The 20683-nt window shown below is 35.9% G+C and overlaps 2 protein-coding genes across 2 annotated transcripts; one reads left to right on the top strand and one right to left on the bottom strand.

The window, feature by feature from the left end:
- Positions 1 to 1787: 1787 nt before the first annotated feature.
- Positions 1788 to 5751, bottom strand: LOC104225540 (receptor protein kinase TMK1-like). The gene is made up of 2 exons (XM_009777365.2): positions 3266 to 5751; positions 1788 to 2545 (listed from the first exon to the last, which is right to left on the bottom strand). Exons 1-2 carry the CDS (start codon positions 5580 to 5582, stop codon positions 2016 to 2018), a joined length of 2847 nt encoding a protein of 948 aa, XP_009775667.1. The 5' UTR covers positions 5583 to 5751; the 3' UTR covers positions 1788 to 2015.
- A 2933-nt stretch (positions 5752 to 8684) lies between these two features.
- LOC104225548 (pentatricopeptide repeat-containing protein At4g31850, chloroplastic) lies at positions 8685 to 13101 on the top strand. The gene is made up of 2 exons (XM_009777374.2): positions 8685 to 12350; positions 12635 to 13101. Exon 1 carries the CDS (start codon positions 8902 to 8904, stop codon positions 12268 to 12270), a length of 3369 nt encoding a protein of 1122 aa, XP_009775676.1. The 5' UTR covers positions 8685 to 8901; the 3' UTR covers positions 12271 to 12350; positions 12635 to 13101.
- The last annotated feature ends 7582 nt before the right edge of the window (positions 13102 to 20683 follow it).

Raw genomic sequence — 20683 nt, 5'->3', positions numbered from 1 at the left:
ACTAATAATTGAACCAAACAATCCATAAGAGGTACTTTCAAGTTATACACATTGAGATTATTCAGAATCTTTAGTTATATATTTAAAATAAATAGCAATGTTGCTCCTTGAGTTACTATTTTATTTCGATTTTGATCCATGTGTTGTTAAGCGGTATCCGTTTGATTTTTAACTAACCTAAATGTGTCATTTTTAGTCCTTGAGCAAATCAATGTTAAATTTGTTTAACTGAATCACTATATTACGTAACATAAAAGTTAAAAGAAAAAAGAAAAAAGAAATTTTTGTGAGAGTTTTTTTTATACCATAGTTGAATCTTCCACATCAACTATGAAAGTTTCTATTTGAACTTTAATATGCAAATGTTATCTTTTTTCTTTTTGTTGTAGAAAGTTTCAAAAGAAATGAATGATTATCTTAAGGATTAAATATAAGCAAAGATAGACAGTTAAATAAAACTAAATTAAATGTTAACTATTTTAAAAAGAGATTTAAACCTTTCAAACAGATCAACCACAAGTTTGAGTAAAAACTCAAATTCTTGGCAAAGAATTCAATGAATAACCTAAATCAAGAAGGAAATTATACCCACTAAGGGATCGTTTGGTATTGAAGACAAGTTATGCTGGGATTAGTTATGCTGGAATTAGCTATGCTGAGATTAATTATGACGAAATTAGTTATACTAATATTATTCTTTATTGACTGTTTGATAAGTCGTATTAATCTTGGGATTGTCAATTTTACTCTTGGGATAACTTATCTTGCGATTATTATTCCACTATATAGTAGGTATAAGTTATGGCAATACCATTTTTAATCCTGAGATAACTTGTCTCGGAATTAGTAACCAAACAAGGAATAAGACAGTACTAAATTTTTATCCCAAAATTATTTTTGCTTATCCACCATACTAAACGACCCTAAAAATATATCTTTATTGATGAACTCATGAAGTCTACCATTTACTCTATGAACCTCTCAAGTGTTCCCATTAACAACCATCCAAACTTGGCAATATTACCAAACAAATAGTACTAGTATTTTTAGGATTTCAGAAAAATGGCCTAATTAATCCCCAATATAGAAACCTAACAGGCTAAAAATAGAAAGAAGTCCAAGATGGAAAATCTAGCCAGAAAGAAGCTAATATTCATAGCCTTCTTGATCAACAATACACTCAAACTCCCTGTAACAACCTCGTTTGTTCCAAAAAATTTAGGTTGTTATAAAGAGCATATATTACAGTCAAACCTCTGTATAACAGACTCATTTGTTCCGATAATTTTTTGGCTGCTATAGTGAAGTGATGTTATAGAGGATATATATTAGTATAACATAACATAAAAACCGATTCCGAGAAAACATAGCTTTTGTAGTGAATGATTGTTATAGAAAGGTCCGACTATGTAGCATAACATGAAAGATTGGTTCCAAGAAATCTTGGCCGCTATAGTGAAATGTTGTTATAAAGGATGACTTTTATAGAAAGGTCTGACTGTAATATGCAGTTGACCCGTGAATCTCTGATCATAAGTAAAACTTTAAGTTTGACAGAAAATGCACGCTTTAGCCTTTAAGAAAAAGGGCAATCCGGTGCACTAAGCTCCTGCTATGCGCGAGGTTCGGGGAAGGACCAGACCATAAGGGTTTATTATACGCAGTCTTACCTTGTATTTCTGCAAGAGGTTATTTTCACGGCTTGAACCCGTGACCTCCATGTCACATGGCACACTTTAAGAAACAGCAAACTTTATCATTTGCAACAAATTAGGGGAGTCAAAAAGCAACAGAAAATTTTAAACTCCTATACACTACATCCAAAATTATGAATGATTAACCATTCCCAGATTCTAGACTACATTAACTGACTGGAGTTAAGATTAAGGAAAAGAGATAAAAAGGGAAAGTAAGATAATACAAAATGGAGTGAAAACAATGTTTGCTTTGAGTTACAGCAAAGAGCAAGAAGCAGGGAGAATGAACATTGGAACGTCGGACAAAAAAGCTTTGACTCATCTGCCATCAGAAGATGTGAAAGAGTCCGCGAAGCCAGAGGGCCGGGTTGGTATACTAGTTTGAGTGTTGTCCAAACTTGGAAGGTACGACGAAGAAGATGAATCCATGTGACTTCTACCTTCATAAGCCTGCCACTTCTTAAGAGCCTGAGGCAGTGACATGTCGAGATCAATACCATATATGTCCTCTGAGCATTGATCGGATGGTCTCCATAGCTCCACTAGAGATGAAAGAACATTAACAGCATGACCCATGTCGGGTCTTTGATATGGTTCCCTCGCACAACAGTGTCCAGCTAGCTCGGCTACAGTGTTGATGCTGGCAAGCGTTTCCTCATTGAGGTCAATTGTTGGGTCAATTGCCTTTCGGAATGTGTCCTTATTAATGTGCATTCTTCGGAACCACGTTACTAGATGCATGCTCTCCTCGGGTTGGCTTTCGTCAAGAGCCCTTCTTCCCGTTATGAGTTCCATCAAAATCACACCAAAACTAAACACATCCACTTTCGTTGTTACTCTTCCAGTCACTGGCAAACAGACGGAAGAAATCCCAGTTTAGCTTATTTCTTATCTACAAATCTAGGTTTAGCTTATGCCTTATCTATAAATCCAGGTTAAGCTTATGGCTTATCAACATTTTGGGAAACTCTTTCACGCTTATCGTAAGAAATATGAAGAAAAAACTGACAGAGAATTAAGTATACATAATCTGGTTTTAAGAGGAACTTCATTTCACGCTTTATCAGTACAGGGGTTTTTTAAACTCCAAGGCGGTGTCATCTCATTCCTTCGACCTTGAAGGAATACATTTACCATTTTTAACTAAGTAATCACAATGTCAAGTGGTTTAACACAGAGCAAATGAGTGCATGATTCATCAGTTCTTGCCGATGGATTTGAGCATAACTCAGCCTGACTAAGAAATTAGATAGAAAGATAAATTTCGGATACATACTTCATAGGAGAAGAAATACACTAATATTTATTAGACCAACTGGTAGATTTAATAAACTAATATCAAAAGGCTAGATCTTTGGATTAGACTTAACCACTAATCATCTAACATCTGAATGGTAGAACGATAGCTACCTATAACCAAGTTTTTCTTAGATCCACCCATCTAGGTTCAGTGTTCATGCTTTAAAGGTTGGCGATTGAAATCATTTATATATAACCACAAGCAACATAAAACGACATCAGGAAATTTAACACAATCAGATGCAAAAAGAAAACGGAAAAAGATATACCTGCATATTCTGGTGCCAGATATCCAAATGTCCCAGCAATCCTTGTCTCTATGGATCCTTTTCCTTCTGGAGCAAGTCGAACAAGGCCAAAATCTGCAACCTTAGCCCTCGTATCATCACCTAGAAGAATATTGGACGGCTTCAAATCCCTGTGAATGAAACTCTGGTGGGCCAAACTGTGGAGGTATTCTACTCCCCTAGCAACATCTAATGCAATTGTCAACCTATTTGTCCATTCCAGCGGTTTCAGCCCTTCCTCTGCCCAGTTAAAAAGATGGCTGCTTAGTGTCCCTTGAGGCATGTATTCATAAACAAGAAGTTTTTCATTCCCGTCAAGACAGTACCCGAGTAGAGCAACGAGATGCCTATGCCTAACCTTGGTCAAAACCGCAATCTCAGATTTGAATTCATTGAGTCCCTTCCCAGTGATAACTCCACCTTCCATTCTCTTGACGGCAATCTTCGTCCCGTCGTGCAACTCCCCTTTGTAGACTGTACCAAAACCTCCCCGACCTAGTATGTTATCTTCACTAAAATTATTGGTCACAGTCCTCAGGACTTGAATGGAAATCACCATATTTCCACCTTCGGCCATTGGAAGGTCACTTGTTTCACTAATAGAAACAGTATGAGTCTCACCAACTGCACCAACAGTGACACTAGATCCTGCAACTGTGACCTTCACATTATCATTGTCGTCGGAACTAGAATGGCGTGGATGGATGACCATTGCATTAGGATTCTGCAATCGAGTAAAACGCTTTTGTTTGCTTCTATACAGATAGAAAGCTGCTATCGCAATCAAACAAAGCACCAAGATGCCCCCAATTACAGAAAATACTATAATTTGTATCCAGCTTTTGGACTTTGTATGCGTAGCTTGTGCAGTTATGTCACCGCCAGAACCAGAGCCCGGAGAACCTGATGTACCAGGAGAAGTAGTGCCTTGGGAAGTTGAATTAGCATTGTCCTTCCCTATATCAGGGTTTCCACTAGTTTTCAAGATCACATTATTCCTAAAAGAGGGTAACTTACCATATATTTGGTTGTTTGATACATCTAACTCTGCAAGACCTGCCAAGGTCGTGAGTTCCTCGGGAATTGAACCTGTGAGGTTATTATCTGCAAGAACTAATCTTTGAAGTGACTTCAGTGAAGCAAATTCAGGAGATATTATTCCTGAAAGCCCCATATTCTGGAAATTTACGATGGTAATGTTCCCGTTATTACAAGTTATCCCAAACCAGTCTGCACAAGGATTATTTCCCTTCCAATTCTCCCCAAACTTCCTAGGATAATTCATCGATTTCACAATTGAAAGCAATGTATTGACTCTCGGATCACAATCGCCTGGTACTGGTAAACAAAAACTATTGGTATCTTTTACCAAATCCATAGAAACTGAATCTTTGAACTTGGGAACCGGTCCTTGAAACAAATTATTAGTCAAGTTAACAACTTTCAAAGATTCTTGATTCACCAAAGAAGTCGGCACTGGTCCCGTAAAAGAATTATCTCTAACACTCAATGTCTCCAAAGACTTTAACCCCGAAAAGTCGGGTAAAGGGCCTGAAAATCCATTGTCATTTAACCAAACCTCCCTCAAGAATGTCATATTCTGTAAAACATCAATTCCTCCACTAAGATTCTGTCCATTTAACCACAAAGACTCAATCAACGAACCCGAAAAACTAGAAGGCAATTCACCCTCCAAGTTATTAAGAGCTAAATGTAAGCTCACTAATCCAGGAAACTCATCAGCTCCTAAAAATTCAGGAATTTTTCCAGTAATATTAGCTGAATTTGCTGAAAAATCGTGAATTACTGAAGCATTTTTAAGGCTCTCAGGTATACTCCAACTAGCAAATGGATTATTATCAATATTAACTGATATTAATGAAGTCATACCACTAAAGAAATCAATAGGAATTGAACTAAACTGATTATTACTAATAATTAACACTTGCAATGAACTTAATCCATTTAAACTAGGCAAAGGGCCAGAAATTTTATTCCATTGAAGCTCTAAATGTTCAAGTGCAGTAAGTTTAGCCAGTTCTTGTGGCAAAGTACCTTCAAGATTTTGGTGCCCAATTTGGATCCGGGTGACCCGTTTGCCCACTGAACAACCCACATGGCTCCATTTGCATGGATCCGGATCCAACCAGCCCATTTCTTGAGGTGGATTTAAGCTTTTTTTCAAAGCCAACATCACTGTGGCATCATTTTCTTGAGATTTTACACCAGAAAAAAATGCAGAAAAAAAACCAAGAACCAAAAAAGCTACAAGCTTTAACCCAAGATGGGTTTTTTTCATCTTAAACAAAAAAAGATAGAAACTTTAAGCTTTTTTCTGTATGAAAAAACAAGATCCTTGTTTTTTTAGCAATTTTGAAAGATGGGGTTTTTCAAGATTTTAATTTAGAGGAGCATTTAAGAAATGTGGGGTTTTTGCAGGCAAGGAGGGAAACAGTAAAGAGTAAGCAAAGCTTTGAGAGTAGCAAAAGTTGACTGAAAGCTATAAATGGGGGGAGCTGGCAAGAAGAGAGTAATTACAAAAGTTGGATGATTCTTGCTTGGGAACATGGTCCCAGGCATAATAAGGACAACTTGCAATTCAATTTATGTTTGGCCATAAATAATTAATTATTGCAAAAATTTACCCGTTTACACTTAAAGGGTCCGATTGGTTGCCTGTTAGAGCTACGCAGATATTAGTTATACACGTATTAATTATGCAGGAATAAGTAATATAAAGATTAGTTATGCATATTAGTTATACATGAATTAGTTACACAAGGATTATTTTTTTAAATATTTAATTTGTTGTATTAGAAATTGATATACATTATATAAATTTTAAAGTTAAATACTTATTTACTGATTTTATCTCTAATAGAATGAGAAGAGGAATAGCTGAGCAGTGTGGCATCAATGCTCTCCAAATGGTTTGATACCGATCAATTTATCGAAAGAAGACTTTATGTGAAGTGATCGAGGTAAATTTGTCATTTCAATATTTTATACATGTATTCGTTATTCCATCTTCTATCTCGCATAAAATAATACACAAATTGGCTTATAACTTATACATGTATTATTTATTTAGAATGTAAAATGATAACCAAACATGGTATTAGTTATGCTGAATTTTGTAAAAAATAACTAATGGCTACCAAACATTGTATAAGTTATGTTGCCCCCAATACATGGATAACTTTTCTCCTTACCAGCTATCAAACCTTCGTTTGGTAGGGTGTATAAGAATAATGATGAATAAGATGTATTAATAATCGAGGGATTAGTAATGTATAGGTTAATAATATAAGCATTAGTTATACATGGATTATTTTTTATCCATTGTTTGATGTAGTATATTAAATTAAAATGTATTGCATAATTTTTAAGAATATTAGTCGTTTAACAAAATGCTGTTCATATTCTGTAACTGTAAGGGACTTTAAGGAAAATATAGTACGTCTTACTTTGCTTTTTAGTAATCAATGTCTCTTTTATACTCCCTCCATTTCAATTTAAATTATACATTTTCCTTATTAGTCCGTTCCAAGAAAAATGATATATTTTTATATTTGAAAATAATTTAACTGTAAACTTTTTATTTTACCCACTTTATTCATAATGAGAAGTTTTTATAGTCACACAAATGTCATAACCCCACTGTTTAACCAAAGAGTATAAAACCTTTTGTTAAACTAATTAGATAAGAAGATAACAGATAAATCCTAGTTAAAAATAATAGCTTCTAGATCTAAAATGTGTTTATATGGATAACGTGGGATTGCATTGAAACAGATTTAATGCGATGTATATTATGATACAGTTATGAATGAGAGGCGAATAATGACAAGCAATGGATACAATTAACGACACTAAATGTAAATAGAAATAATTCACTCAATATTGAATGAGGGGATGATTCCTCTCTCTAACAATGATGTAAGACAAATGAATATGAGAATATAAGAAGCATTCTCGAATCTGATGCAAGAAATGTGGAATAAACAACAAATCGAATCTCTTTGGATGTTTGTATTTTACTAGAGAACCAAATTTTCAAGAGAGTGCTTATCATATAGAATATTACATGCCCCTTTTATTCTCTCTACCTTTCTATTTATATGGGACATGCCCCTAACCTAACCTAAAGTACAAGTTCTCCTGAATATCTTATTAAAAACTAGCCGTTATTGCTGGCCTGAACATTCGACCTCAACCCTGATTAACAAATCGCCAATAAGTTCTTTTAATCATATGTACGACCTCGGCCTATTCGCCTCTTAGTAATTTATCCTTGTATCGGGGCATTTGCCCTTTAAGCTTTTAGAGCCATATATTCCAAAAAGTCTTCTTTTAAAAACAAAAAATAAAAATTGTGCGAAGTCCTTAATTAAAACAGATGGAGTATTTAGTAGCTCTCTTACTTTAATTTTTTACTCCCTTCGTCTCAAATTATTTATGGTATCTTCTGAAAATAGTTGTCTCAAATTATTAGTCATTTTAGAAATTAAAAACAAAAATATTATTTTTTCCTCTATTTTATCCTTAATTGTAGCAATTGTTCTTGAAGACTAATTCTCAATTATAGAGTAAATAGTCAATGATGAGAGATTATATACTAATACATAAATAAGGGTAAAATAGTTAAAAATTACTCTTAATTAAGATTTTTTTAAGGAGCGTGTAAAATGAAAAAACGAGAAATAATTTGAGGTGGAGGAAGAACATGATATATTTAAGACCACAAGATCCAAATATATTTTGGTACATTTCTATATTTTTAGTTTAAGACCACATGATTTGAAAGTTTTTATTACTTTTTAAATCTTTGAGTTAATCAAATTAAAATACATAAATTTAAATAGAGGAAGTATGTGGGGGTAAATTTGCATCAATAGTTATTTATTATTTGCAAATAATTCAATGTTTATTACTAATAAAGATCTGTTGTGAATATTGAACTTCAATACTAGAACTACTGGTAAAATATACTCTTTTCGGTCTACTTTAATTGTTTTTTTTTTTGCTTTTTTTTTTGTGGTCCATAATATTTAACTTTTTAGAATATAAAAGAGTCTTAGAGCATTGTTATATGTTCAATGAACAAATTAAGGCTAATATAATTAATTTTATTATTAATTAATTCTAAATAATGAATGCATTAAAACATTCGAAAAATTAATTAAAGTAAACCCGAGGGAATAGTATTTAAGTAAAATAATTATTTTCAATCACCAAACTTCTACCTTTCTTTTTCTTTTTCTTTTTTTTTTTAAAGAGAAAAAATTCCCAACTTTAAAATATCTACATCTTCCTCAAACCCAACCTTAATTTTCCCATCCTTTCCTATTTTTTTTTTTTTTTTAAATTTATTTCTACCTGAATTTCATTTCATCCCACACAAACCATTTTAAAATATCTCTAGTCATCCTCAAATCCTAAAATCCTAACCCACAGTTAAATTTCAGCTCAACTCCATAACCAACTCTTAAACGCCTCGCTTGAAGATTCAACTGAAAAAGCATTTTCTTTCCTCATGATTATACAATTCCTTACCTAGGAATTGTTAAAGGCATGTAAATTTCACTGATTATTCTTATTATTATTATTTTTCATCCATGGCTGTAATTGTACTTAGCTCCTCAGCAATTTGCTGCAATAATTTCAATTGTATATCTTTAACTGAGACTAGACAATCTACTAATAGTAGTAGTACACTACATTTATCAATTGGTTATAACGGATTAGTTAGAGGAGGAACATGTTCAAGAGTCTTGAATTTTTTTCCTTGTGGGTATGTGATTAATTGCAAGAAAATTAGGAAAAGAAATGTGGGGTCCTCAAGATTTGTCATAAAAAGTTCAAAAAATGATGTTTTGTTAGTGAATGGGAAAAAACCTAGAAACAACATCTCTGCTGAGGAAGTATTGAGGGACTTGAAGTCGATTTCGGACCCGAATGAAGCTTTGTGTTTGTTTAAATCTGTAGGGGAAATGCCTAGGGTTGTGCATACTACAGAGACATGTAATTACATGCTGGAGTATTTGAGGGTTCATGAGAGGATTAATGATATGGCTCAAGTGTTTGATTTGATGCAAAAACAGATAATATATAGGAGTTTGGATACTTATTTGATTATATTTAAGGGTCTGAATATTAGGGGAGTTATACGGGAAGCTCCATTTGCTCTCGAAAGGATGAGAAAGGCAGGGTTTGTGTTGAATGCCTACTCGTATAATGGGTTGATACATTTGATCCTTCAAGCGGGGTTTTGGAAGGAAGGTTTAAAGGTTTATAGGAGGATGGTTTCGGAAGAGCTTAAGCCGAGTCTTAAAACGTATTCTGCATTAATGGTCGCGTGTGGTAAAAGAAGGGATACTGAGACGGTCATGACATTGTTAAGCGAGATGGATGGTCTGGGATTAAGGCCGAATATTTATACTTTTACCATTTGTATTAGAGTGCTTGGAAGGGCCGGAAAAATTGACGATGCTTGTGCTATTTTAAAGAGAATGGATGATGAAGGTTGTGCACCGGATGTTGTTACTTACACGGTTCTCATTGATGCTCTTTGCATTGCTGGGAAGCTGGATGTTGCTAAAGAAGTCTTTGTCAAGATGAAATCTGGGTGCCATAAACCTGATCGAGTGACTTACATCACTTTGCTAGACAGGTTTAGCGATCGTGGAGACTTGGACTCGGTAAGGGACTTCTTGGACAGGATGGAGGCTGATGGTTATAAAGCAGATGTCGTTTCTTTCACCATACTTGTTGATGCTTTGTGCAAAGTAGGAAAGGTCAATGAAGCATTTGCTACATTAGATGTAATGAGGGAAAAAGGGATTTTACCTAATCTTCATACTTATAATTCATTGATTAGGGGCCTGCTAAGAACTAACAGAGTCGATGAAGCATTGGAGCTGTTTGATAGCATGGAATCTCTTGGAATTAAGCTTACAGCTTACACGTATATCCTGTTTATCGACCATTATGGGAAGTCAGGCGAGCCTGACAAAGCACTTGAAACATTCGAGAAGATGAAAGTTCATGGAATTGTTCCTAACATTGTTGCTTGCAATGCATCTTTGTATAGTATAGCAGAAATGGGAAGGCTTGGGGAGGCGAAAAGTATATTTGATGGAATTAGAGAGAGTGGATATGTACCGAATTCTATCACCTACAACATGATGATGAAATGCTATAGTAATGCAGGGAAAATTGATGAAGCTATTAAATTACTCTCTGAGATGATAGAAAGTGGCTGTGATCCTGATGTGATTGTAGTCAATTCATTGATTGACATACTTTATAAGGACGGTCGGGCTAGTGAGGCGTGGGCAATGTTTTACAGAATGAAGGAGATGAAACTGGCTCCTAGCGTTGTGACCTACAACACTCTACTGGCCGGATTAGGAAAAGAGGGAAAAATTCAAGAGGCCAATGAATTATTTGATAGCATGACTCTTCAGGGGTGTCCTCCAAACACAATCACTTATAATACACTTTTAGATAGTCTTTGCAAGAATGGCGAGGTTGATAAAGCCTTGACGCTGCTTTATCAAATGTCCGGACCAAATTGCTCTCCAGATGTTTTCACTTATAACACTGTCATTTTTGGGTTGGCTAAAGAAAAAAGGGTAACCGAAGCATTTTTGCTTTACCATCAGATGAAGAAGAAACTATATCCCGACTGTGTAACTGTGTATGCTTTTCTTCCTACTCTTGTGAAAGATGGTTCAATTGAGGATGCTGTTAAGATTGTGGAGGGTTTCGTTAACCGGGGTTTGAATAGGTCGGAGAGATCCTTTTGGCTACACTTGATGGAAGGTGTTTTGGGTGAAGCTGAATTAGATCATTCCATTTCTTTTGCAGAAAGACTTGCATCTAATCGTCTTTGCACAAATGATTTAATAATAGTACCTGTTATTAGAGTTCTGTGCAAGCAGAAGAAAGCCCTTGATGCTCATGCACTTTTTGTTAAGTTCAAGAATGAATTCGGAATTCGTCCAACACTAAGATCATATTATCCCTTAGTTGAAGGACTTCTGGATGTTCATCTTAAAGAATTGGCGTGGAATCTTTTCAAGGAGATGAAAGATGCTGGTTGTTCTCCCGATGTTTATACCTATAATTTATTTCTTGATGAACTTGGTAAGTCGGGGAAGATTGATGAACTTTTTGAGCTGTACGAGGAAATGCTCCACAGAGGATGTAAGCCGATCACGATAACTTACAATATTCTCATTTCTGGTTTGGTGAAGTCTAATAAAGTAGAGAGAGCAATAGATTTATACTATGATCTTGTAAGTCTAGGCGTTACACCTACTCCTTGTACATATGGTCCTCTCATAGATGGGCTATTGAAGGTTGAAAATTTCGACAAAGCAAAGTACTTCTTTGAGGAAATGGTGGACTATGGATGCAGACCTAATTGTGCTATCTACAACATTCTCATAAATGGGTTTGGGAAAGCAGGTGATCTTGAAGCCGCTTGTGACCTCTTTAACAGAATGAAGAAAGAAGGAGTTAGACCGGATTTAAAGACTTACACCATTCTTGTAGATTGCCTATGCACTGCAGGGAAGGTGGACGATGCTCTGCACTACTTTGAGGAACTGAAGTCAGCTGGCCTTGATCCTGATTTGATTTCTTACAACCTTATGATCAACGGAGTCGGGAAGTCTGGTAAAATGAAGGAAGCATTGTATCTTCTTGATGAGATGCAAAGCAGAGGAGTTACCCCAAACCTTTATACCTATAATTCCTTAATACTCAATCTTGGGATTGCTGGAATGTTGGAGGAGGCCGGAAAGATGTATGAAGAACTTCAGCGGCTGGGTCTTGAACCCAATGTTTTTACATATAATGCTCTTATTAGAGGGTACAGCAAGTCCGGTGATCCGGATGGTGCATATGCCATTTATGAGAAGATGATGGTTGGGGGTTGTAGCCCAAATACTGGGACTTTTGCTCAGCTACCTAATTAAAGCCGGTCCCTTCTTTAGGTTCTTCTTTCAAAGTGAAGCTTCTGAGATTGAGTTCCTAAACTCCACCTTGGGCTGCTAAGGTATTTCTGTGCATGCTAAATATTCAGGCGAGCCTGCTGAAGAATTTAAATTATTTCTGTGCATGCTAAATATTCAAAATATGCTTGCCAAAAGAAGTTTTTCAAGGCATAATTGCTATATTTTCTTGTTCCTCAAATCATCGTGTACCCTCCTCTCCAATTTATGGTGTTTCCTTTTCCATTGACAGAACAACAATGCGTACAAGCTAGAAGTTATTATCTTGTCAAAAATGATAGTTAGCTTGGCTAATCTGTTAACCTTAATTTCCTTTTCTTTTCTGCAGGGCTTACTTCTGCTGATCGGACGTTGTTATTTAAGAAGAGAGGTAGAGTTTATTCACTTGTTTGCAGCTCTTAGATGTGTGCCAGGTTTGTTAGGCTCTGCTGTGCACCTCAAAGGCTTCGGAATTCATTTGTAAGGCGCTCTGTAAATTCCAAAATGTCTATATAAAGTGTCAATATTTGATTGTTGTAGGTTTATCCCTGTGCATCTTGTAAGAATAGTCAACCTTCTTAGCAATAACTGTAGCATCTCTTATGCTTGGTCAGAATACATGGTTCCAAACTGTAGATAACCAGCCAATGTGGAGGGAAAACTCTTACTAAAGTTTTGATTCGTTCTTCGATTTGCAATGTTAGTCTTGCCAAGAAATGTAGAGATCTCCTTACATTGTGTTTTAAAGTGTACCAACTGCTGTTCCAATGTATCTCTTATCATCGATTCAATTCAGTTTTTCGATTCAACTTACAAGCTTTATTTTGAATCCATTTATGCTTTCCATATCGCTTCTGCATTTACAACTTTCTTGAGCCTTCAACATTTCCTTTTGGAAATTGACTGTTGCTTTCCTTAGTCGGACCTCCAGAAGTGAAAAGTATCCATCTCTGAGAGACATAGCATATCTCTTGGCTAAAATCGTTTGCAATGAAGATAAAGAAATATTACCACTGTATCTAATACAAACAGTATTTGCTCCTGAATTACAAAAGGCAAATAGTTAATAGGAAGAATGGTGCATAACTAGCACCCCAGTGACCACAATGCTCGTTATGTGGGTGAGACACACGTCATGTTTTTTGAACTCATAGGGAATTCAACAATTTATGTACGATAATTTTGTTTTCCGGCAAGGAATTCAATTGACTCCTCTTGCTTGAACCTGGCTATGCCCCTGACATTAATGGCAGGCTCCTGATAAAAATACTTAGTATCCGGCCCTTCTTCGAATCCCGCGCATAGCGGGCACTTAGTGTACCGGGCTGCCCTTTTTTATAGTTAAAAAGTATTTTTTTAACCCCATCAAGGATCTGTAGTATTCCCACTTACCCTTCACATGACTCGAACCTTCAACTATTAGTTGGTAGTGAGGGTGCTTAACCACTAAAGCAGACCTCAGTAGGCACTATAGCAGACATCACTCATCGTTTTTCTTTCCCTTCCAACTGCTGAGTATCTCATATATCCTTTTACCTTTTTTGTTGTTCAACAAATTAGTGATGGTGAGGGTATTACAGCAACAACAAACCCAAAACCCAGTGTAATTTCACAAGTGGAGTCTGGGGGTAATTTGAACGCAGATCTTACCCATAAAGTAGAAAGACTGTTTCCGATAGAATCTCGACTCAAGAACCGTGAAAGGAAGCAAGTGATGATGAGGGCATTTGTAGTCTTAAAAAGAAAAGGAAGAGACGTGCTGATTAGGTTAATGGTGCATAATGCTGCTCGGTGGGCCGGGCCTGAACCGGACCGGACCGGGCCCGCGGTCCTAACGGGCCTGGTGGGCCTGGTGGGCCGGTCCTGGGTGGGCCGGTCTTGGGGGGCCTCTGAGCCCGTCACGGGCTGGTCTCCATGGTTGAGCCCACGAGCCCGGGACCGTTTGGCCCGGGACCGGCAGGCGGGCCTGGGCCGGGCCTGGCGGGCCCAACGGCTATTTTTCAAAAAAAAAAAAAAAAAAAATCAAACGGCCATATTTAAAATCTAGCCGTTTGGGCTGAAAATATGACCGTTTTTTAAGTTAAAAAAATGGCCATTTGGCCCCCAAACTTTATTTTAACCCCAAACTTTATATAATTACACTTTTCCCCATTTCTCAACTATAAATACCCCCTCATTCTTTCATTTTTATTCACCAATTCATCAATATCTCTCAATATCTCTCAATCTCTCTCAATCTCTCTACTACAATTACTTAATTTATTGTTGAAATTTCGTGAAAAATTGTGAAGTTGTTGAATTGAAGTTTTCAAGTGTTCAACGATTTTCAATTTTCAAGAAGTTGTTCGGCAATCCGGTAAACTCGTTTCAACTCTTACGTTTTTAGAATATATTTTTGTGTGGTTTAGTTTGCATAATTATAATTAATATGGCATTTACTTTGAAAAAAATGTTTGGTAAAGGAAAAGATAAAACCGGTGAAAGTAGTGGCCAACCAACTACCCTTCCCCCGGCTCCCCGACCTAGAAAAGATAAGCAAGTTGAAAGTAGTCGCCAACCTAGACGTCCTCCTCCTTCCGTAATTCTTGATAGTGATCACCCTTGTTTTCAATTTACCGATAGTGAATTTTATCATAATGTTGCACCAGGTGATAGATTAGATGATGAAATTATGAATGCTCTTTATCCTAATGAAACCATCTTAGAAAATAATGAGGAAAATGAGGATGATGATGAAACTCAAGCACCGGATTTAGATGATACACCTACTAGTCCTCTTAATAACCCAAGTGATGCACCGGTCGACCCACCTGTAGAAACTCCTACTTTTAATAGAGAACCTGCTAAACGCTTAGAAACATCATTAGTTTGGAATTTTTTTACTCAAGTAAGAGAAAAAAATAAGGCTAAGTGTAAAACTTGTGGGAAATTAATGTCGCATAAATATGTAGGAGACCGTAGCGGCACAGGTAGTTTGACTAGGCACATAAAAACACACCCTAGAGATAAGGCTAGATTTTTTCAAATGAAAGCGCATCTAGAGGGGACAAGTGTAGATTCTGCGATTAACCCTAGTACAGGTTCAAATCTAGTTCAACCAGGAATTAACACTGTCACTGGAGGTATTTTATATTACGATCCAAATAGAGATCGTGAAGAATTAGCAAAGATGATTACTGTTATGTGCTTACCTTATACTTTTGCTTCTAATCCTAATTGGGTTCATTATATTAGAAGAGTGTTTAATCCTACTTATAAAGGTTGGCCTCGCGCAACAGTTAAGAGTGATATTTATAAATTCAAACATGAATATGAACAATATTTGCGTTATTTATTTACTCATATACCTAATCGGATTTCTATTACTACTGATATTGGTAGAAGTGGTAATGATTGTGATTACCTAACTGTTACAAGTCATTGGATAGATGAAGAATGGATAATGCAAACAGTTTATAATGCTTATCAACTTGCCTTAGAGCATGCTAGGCCAACTATTCCAACCCCTACTTCGTCTAGCTCACAATCCTCTAAAAGAGTTGCGGGCTTAAAAGCTCTTAAATCTTGGACGGAGTTCAGGGGGTCTCAAGGTGAAAATTATGATGAAACTTCACATCTAAATGAGCTTCAAGTTTATTTGTCTCAGGGACTTGAAAAGGAGAATCCAGACGGCTCTTTTGATCTTTTGGAATGGTGGAAGGCAAGGGAAAAACATTTTCCTGTTCTTGCAAGGATGGCTCGGGATATTTTATCAATTCAAGCTTCAACTGTTGCATCAGAGAGCGCTTTCAGTCAAGCAAGACTGCAAATAGGTGATCATAGAGCGTCTATGAGGGATAGCTTGGAAAAATCAGTATTGTTTAGAGATTGGATCCGCTCGGAAAGAAGAAACTTTGGAATTGCAGAAGCACAACCGGCGATAGATGAAGCTTATGAAGAAATGATAGCGGAACTTGCGGAGGATTCGGCTTCGCCCGGAAGTGGTGATGAACAAGCTTCTTTTCCACCACCACCAACGCAACCTCCTCCGAACCTTGAAGGATTTATGAGATTTGTTAGAGATAATACATAGAATAATATGTAACTTGTATTTTGGCACATCTTCCTTAGTTTTTTTCCTTCTAATGGTGGTATTAGTACCTTGTTGTGCTCATTCCATTGGGGGAAGGATGACTAAGAAAGATATGTCATTTTTTGGTAATAAAATTTATTGCTTCTACCCATGAGCTTCTTTTCGCAATATTTCTTTGTCTATACTTAGAATTATTTATAAGCTACAATATATACATAATATACAATATATATACTACAAGAAAATATATAAGAGAATATATATACATAAGATACAATATAATATACTACAAGAAAATATATTATGCGAAAATATATACATAATATACAATATATATATACTACAAGAAAATATATAAGAGAATATATATACATAAGATACAATATAATATACTACAAGAAAATATATTATGCTACAATATATACATAAGATACAATATATATACTACAAGAAAATATATTATGCGAAAATATATACATAAGATACAATATATATACTACAAGAAAATATATAAGAGAATATATATACATAAGATACAATATAATATACTACAAGAAAATATATTATGCTACAATATATACATAAGATACAATATATATACTACAAGAAAATATATTATGCGAATATATATACATAAGATACAATATATATACTACAAGAAAATATATAAGAGAATATATATACATAAGATACAATATAATATACTAAAAGAAAATATATTATGCTACAATATATACATAATATACAATATATATACTACAAGAAAATATATTATGCGAATATATATACATAAGATACAATATATATACTACAAGAAAATATATAAGAGAATATATATACATAAGATACAATATAATATACTAAAAGAAAATATATTATGCTACAATATATACATAATATACAATATATATACTACAAGAAAATATATTATGCGAATATATATACATAAGATACAATATATATACTATAAGAAAATATATAAGAGAATATATATACATAAGATAAAATATAATATACTTCAAGAAAATATATTATGCTACAATATATACATAATATACAATATATATACTACAAGAAAATATATTATGCGAACATATATACATAAGATACAATATATATACTAAAAGAAAATATATAAGAGAATATATATACATAAGATACAATATATATACTTCAAGAAGTGATATTTATGCATGACAATTTAGTGTTTTACTATTGTTTTGTTATTTTCTTTTTCATCAAGCACTTTAATAATTAGATATACATATATACTACATATATATTTTTAATATAGCCATGATACTACAAGAAATTGTCTAAAAAAAAAAAAAAAAAAGCCCGCTAGGCCCGCGAAGCCCACGAGCCCGGCCCGTTAAGCACAGGACCATGTGGGCTTAGGCCCGTCACGGGCCGGTTCCACCCATTAGGCCCACGAAGCCCGGGACCGCCAGGCCCGGGACCGCCAGAGCCCGGGACCACGAAGCCCGGGACCGCGAGGCCCGGCCCGTTAGGCCCACTAAGGCCCGGGCCAGGGACAAAATACAACATTAATGGTGCATTCACACGAAAATGTGTGTGTGTATTACTACCTACTCTGCCACCAAAAGCTCAGTCAAATCACTAACCTAAGTAGATATAAAATCCACGAAAAAGCAGAAATGACAGAACACGGGCAAAAAGAATTCAACCAAACAAATAAACAGTAAATTCAAAATTTATTCAGCAGCTCATAATGAGAATATATCAACTAAATTGATTAGAACCAAAAATTCTCTGCCTTCTCTTTAGGAAGAGAAGGAATAGTATTTTCGTCACCATTTTCCGGCCATAATTCCGGCATCCGGTGGCGGATTGTCGCAAACTTGGTGTCAAAAGAAGCATCTTCTCTTTGCGCACAAACCCCAATTGTTTTCATACTCAAATCTGTAACCAATTGGTAAGGATCTTAAATTTCATTTTGCGGTTACTGTAGCAACCAAGCATTCTTCATTAATTTCTTCTGATTCTTCACGTTAATGGAGTGTTGAAGAGTTTCATGTCTGCTGCGTCCTCTCCCCAGCCTTTGGCTGTGGGAGAGCCATCTATTAAACCAACATATGCTGCTCAGATCCAAACCAAATCACCAACATAAATTGCAATAAAAACAGTGTTGAAATCGATTCAATATGTACATGGCGAACCAACTTTTTGTTTTACCATGGAAGAAAGGCGTGAATTTGCAATGGAGGAGGGGTTACACCAATCTGTTGTTTTTAAACTATCTTCAGGTGCACCGGATCTCAAAGAGCTAAGAAATTTACTGCCCAAACATCTAGGAACAAAAGGTCGATGCCTCGTAGGTTCACTTGCACCAAGGCAAATTTTGTTAAGGTTCGATCAAAATGAAGATTATGTACGGGCCTTAGCTTGTGCAGTAAATTACCTATCATGGAATGGCAAAGAACACCAGTATAGAGTCTTTCCATGGACAATTGGATTTAATCCAAACGAAGAAACTACAATGGCAGTAGTTTGGATTTCGTTGCCGAATCTGTCGCCGGAGTTATTTGCTATGCGTTCGTTGCTATCAATTGCTTCTGCTGCTGGAAAACCTATAGCCATTGATAAAGCGACACAAATTAAATCCAGACCAAGCACAGCGAGGGTGAAGGTAATTTTGGACCTGATGAACAAGCATCCCAAGCGAGTGAGAATCTAAAGTTTGGATAAAAATTCTGGAAAAATTGTTGAAGTTTTTCAGGAAATTGTGTATGATAATCTACCTTTGTATTGTAATTGCTGTAAACATCAGGGCCACGATGAGAAAACATGTCGATATATATCGAAAAGGGCACACCAAAATGATGAGATTGAAGATGTAGAAGTTTTTCAAGAACCAATTGATCAAGGTCCTGTAGAACAATATCAAGGGGATTTAAGGCAATTGTTGAATGCAAGAAAGATGCAACAGGTTTTAGAAGGCAAAAGTGTGGATCCAGATAACAATTTTGAAAATAATTCCCTTGTTTATCATCAAGGAGCTGATGTAAATAAGCAGAATATTGCAGCAACTCAAGCTGCATTGACTGATGGTCCACGACCAGCTGTTGTTAAGGGCCAACTACAGAATGATCGAGATACTACAACTGCGCGTGAAATAATTGGAAAACCACCATTTGTTCAATCTACTGATGTTGCATTGAAAAATGTTGTTGCATTGAATACAAAGTTGAGTGATATCCCTGCTTCCACAGTATTTTCAAGGATGTATGAAGCTACTGCTGTTTCTTTAAAGGCAGTTGCTAATCGAACTGATAATTCAAACAACCTTGATATGTTTAAACATGTCCCTGGGCCATCTAGGATTCAAAGTGAAGTTGTGGTTTCGGAGTGTGCAACTACAGGTTCCCAAATGTCAGCTGGAGCAGAACAAGATGCTTGTGGGAGTTTGAAAAATGTTGTGCAAGAAAAAGTGGAGACCAAAACTACTGGGAAAGCAAATGGTAGTGCAGAACCTAAGGATACTTTTGTTGAATTAACTGATAAAACAACAAATGTTGATGCTACTAATGAGGAACATCATGTAGATGTTATGAAATTGGAGTTTGCAGCATCTGATACAAAGGGTAACAAGAGTAACAACTGGACAGTAGCTATTGAAGCAGCTGCTGCAGCTACTATTGTTTCGAAGCTGGATTGTACTGTTGCTTTGCAATCTCCTGTTGATCGAGCTGTATCTAGGAGTGATAAACATGATGCTGTGATTGATCTTCTTGAAAGAACAACAAATCCTATGGATACTGATGTTGCATTGAAGGCAGTCCGAGCTGATACCTCTAACCAGCCTGATATGGTTCAACAACAAGGTGGTGTGATTGTTTCTATAGGTACAGCTGCTGTAGATGTCTCTAATGCTGCCTTAGTTCAAGCAGAGTTTGCTTTAGAAGGGGCTGAATCTGAGCGATCAAAACCTACTGATGCTAGACAACATACAAGGGAAGCTGGACAACATATTACTAACGATAATTGGACATCGGTTTCCAGCAAAAAAAGGACTCCAAACAGCAAAAAACTAATGCAGATCGCAAAAAAGAGTCCAAATGTACCAAAAAATTCAAACTCATTTACTGCTCTTAGCAATGTGAATGATGATGATGGGAAGTTGACTGGAGAGAATTTACAGCTGGTTGAGAGTTATAAGGACCAGAAATTGGATCAAAATAGCTCATCGACTCCAGCGGCATTGAATAAAGCTCTTGTTACTGTGAATCAGAATGAAGGTACGACTACTTATCCAAATATGCAACTGCTGGCCCATGATCAAAATGAAGGGAAGGTAACTCCTAC

Source organism: Nicotiana sylvestris, chromosome 4, assembly GCF_000393655.2.
Source record: "Nicotiana sylvestris chromosome 4, ASM39365v2, whole genome shotgun sequence".
NCBI lineage: Eukaryota > Viridiplantae > Streptophyta > Magnoliopsida > Solanales > Solanaceae > Nicotiana > Nicotiana sylvestris.
The sequence above is the reverse complement of the archived record's forward strand: the minus strand, read 5'-3'. Positions and strand labels throughout refer to the sequence as shown.

Bases quoted from the DNA above. Each gene is read 5' to 3' on its own strand.
- LOC104225548 (XM_009777374.2), top strand. From the start codon at position 8,902: ATGGCTGTAATTGTACTTAGCTCCTCAGCAATTTGCTGCAATAATTTC.
- LOC104225540 (XM_009777365.2), bottom strand. From the start codon at position 5,582: ATGAAAAAAACCCATCTTGGGTTAAAGCTTGTAGCTTTTTTGGTTCTT. The intron at 2,546-3,265 runs GTATATCTTTTT...TCTGTTTGCCAG, and splicing joins TCTGGCACCAGAATATGCAG to TGACTGGAAGAGTAACAACG.